The following is a 2,814-nucleotide window of genomic DNA, read 5'->3' as shown; positions in this document are numbered from 1 at the left end:
CTATGCTGTTGAATGCTCTCCAGTGCTGGTGAGGCAGGAAGGGTCCCAGGTCTTGTATCAGTTCCAGGAGCAGCTCTCTGCTGTGGACAGCACCTCGCAGGGCCTTGACAGCGCCAAGGCACATCCTCTCCCAATCCCTCATTCTTGGCTGCCTTTGTTGGGCTCCAGAACCCAGGCCATTTTCTCAGGCTGGCCTGTGCCTCCGTCACCCCCCAGGTTCATGCAATTTGAGGCAGAGGAGGAGATGCAGATTCAGCAGTTGCAGTGGATGCAGTGCGCGCAGGGCCTGCCTCCTCCAGCCCCACCGAAGCTGGATCCTCGGGGGCCCCCAGCCCCGAAAGTGGGCCTTCAGCCAGCCACCCAGGTTCCCACTGGAGTTGAACGCACAGGTAACAGGGGCCTAGGGTTGGCCACTGTTCCCATGTGGATCATTTTCCTTCAAGACAGGGGCACTGGTCTTTCAAGCAAAACAGCCACCGAGGCGGGGGGTGCGGGGGTGGGGTCTCAGATGCCCTTTGTCACTACGGGGTATTGACTTGGTCAATTTTGTAACTTCTCTCACACCTCCCTGTCAAAGGACTGCACACCAAGTCTGCCTAAGAAGTGGGCTTGATGGGGACACCCCTGGAAAATTGGAGGTTCCCCACTTCCTCACATGTGACTCTCTTAGATGCCCCCCTTACCTCCCCCCTCCAACTGTGCATGAGGTTTCAGGTGGCCCTGAACCCCCACACCCACATCAATGTCCCCCAACAATGCCCTCACCAGCGTGCGCTCGGTGGTCAGGAGGTGGACCGGGAGCCCCTCACCTTCCTTCCCTTCCTCCTGCTCTGCCTCAGCCTGTGCTCCCAGGATGTCCGGCCCCAGCGCCCAGCCCTCCCGCCCGAAGCCACACAGGTCCCAGCGACCCCCGGAGCCCAAGGCACCCGAGGAGATCCCACCTGAGGCTGTGAGGGAGTATATGGACATCATGGAGGCGCTGGTGGGGCCCGTCCACTCAGCCACAGGCGACTCAGATGGAGAATGGGGAGAGGACGGAAATGAGCTGCAGCAGGAAGAGGACGGCACCTACTCGGACCCGGATCTCTTAAGCTACATTGACAAGCTGTGTTCCCAGGAGGACTTTGTCACCAAAGTAGGCTAGGCCTGGAGACTGGGGTCTACAAGATGCCAGGGCATGGAACACTCAGCACCCAAGATCTGGGTTCTGCTCAGGCCGTTGGGACTTAAGCTCAGCTCCTTGTTCCTGAGCCTGGTGTTAGGGGAGGTTTACGCAGATGTTTGTGTGTATATGTTTGTGTCTATCTGTGTGTATGCCTTTGTGTCTGTGTTTGTGCCTCTGTATATGTGCTCTTTTGTGTGTGACTGTGTATGTGCATGTTTGCGTGTGTGTGTGTGTGTGTGTGTGTGTGTGTGTGTGTGTGCTGACCATCCCTGCCTTGTGGAGGAGAGTGGGGTGGGTCTCTGCTTTTCACTTTCCCTCCTGGTCTTCTTGCCTCACAGGCCACTCCTGGCCAAGGATGCTCACAGCCTCTTCTTTCTGTTCTAGGTGGAGGCAGTCATTCACCCTGGATTCCTGGCATATTTGCTTTCCCCAGACCCACAGCTGGATCTCTTGGCCCTAGAGAAGGAGCTGGAGCAGGAGGAAGGGCTCACCCCGGAAGAAGTGAGTCAGGGGAGGGAGAGGGACACTCAGGGAGCCAGGGGACCCCATGGGAGGGGGGCCCCAGGTGATCCAGGGGACAGGGGAACCCAGATGACCCAGGGGAGCCAGAGGAGGGAGGGATCCCCGGTAGAACAGGGGACACAAGGGACACCCAGGAAGACCAGGGCACAGAGGGACCCCAGTGAACAGGGGAGAGGTAGGGCCCCAGAACAGGAGGGCCACATAGCACTGTCCATCCCTCCCCTGCCTGGGACGCCTGGCATGGGGAAGGGCCCGTTCTGGGGTGGGTGCAGTGCAGGGTGAAAGGAAGGAGAGGATGGGGATCCGGGAGGGGTGGGAAAGACACAAAGCTGGGAATAAGGTGCAGGAGGATGGCAGGACTGCCACAGTGTCTGTATTTGGATTCGAGTCCTGGGGTCGCCCGTCCCCTCCTCCCCCCCAGGGCCATTGTCCCACTGCCCAGTGCTCCTCCTCTCACACGTGTGTGTGGAGCCGTCACTGTCCTCCTCCCTCCTACCAGCTGGTGCAGAAACGACTCCTGGCCTTGAAAGAGGACGACGGTGTGCGGGCAGCCCCGAGTCACAGTGCACCCGGAATGCGCTCAAGTCCTTCTGAGTCTGACGCCGGCCAAGGTGCCCACAGGCACGACCAAGACCCCCATCTAGGGGTCAGTGATGAAGCCTGCCCACCAGAGATTGATTCTGAGGCTCTTCATAGGCTCATCGAAACAGACACTGACCTGTGTAGGCCCAAAGTCTTTGTTCCCTGTCGAGGACATCAGGAGGTCTCTCCATTCCGGGCCGGACGGCCCTCCCCTCCCCAGGATCAAAGGTGCACTGGCCCTCTACTGGGACCCAGGGATGCATCTCTTCTCAGAGAGGCCTCTCCTGTTCGGGAGGCCCGAGGGCCCAGGGACGGGTCCAGTGAGGACGAGGAGGAGCTCTCCAGCCTGGCCTTCCTCTCTGGCTCTCTGCAGAGCCTGCTGCCTTTCTGGCTGTCGCAGAGTCCTGTGCGTGCCTCAGGCCTGGCCTCCCCTGGAGGTTGGGGGGCCCAGAGTGCTCCTTAGGCCCCCTCCTCTCAGAGAAGAGGCCTCAGCCCAGCTCCACCAGCCGCTCCCAAGTCGAGGAAGTGGGCTCTGTGTGGACACC

The 2,814-nt window shown here is 60.1% G+C and overlaps 1 protein-coding gene across 1 annotated transcript; it reads left to right on the top strand.

The window, feature by feature from the left end:
• Positions 1–2,481, top strand: LOC308610651 (NUT family member 2G-like). The gene is made up of 2 exons (XM_081223592.1): positions 1–389; positions 840–2,481. Exons 1-2 carry the CDS (start codon positions 221–223, stop codon positions 1,142–1,144), a joined length of 474 nt encoding a protein of 157 aa, XP_081079718.1. The 5' UTR covers positions 1–220; the 3' UTR covers positions 1,145–2,481.
• Positions 2,482–2,814: the final 333 nt, after the last annotated feature.

Source organism: Mesoplodon bidens (assembly GCF_964165515.1).
Source record: "Mesoplodon bidens genome assembly, chromosome: 2".
NCBI classification, from domain to species: Eukaryota; Metazoa; Chordata; class Mammalia; order Artiodactyla; family Ziphiidae; genus Mesoplodon; species Mesoplodon bidens.
The sequence above is the reverse complement of the archived record's forward strand: the minus strand, read 5'-3'. Positions and strand labels throughout refer to the sequence as shown.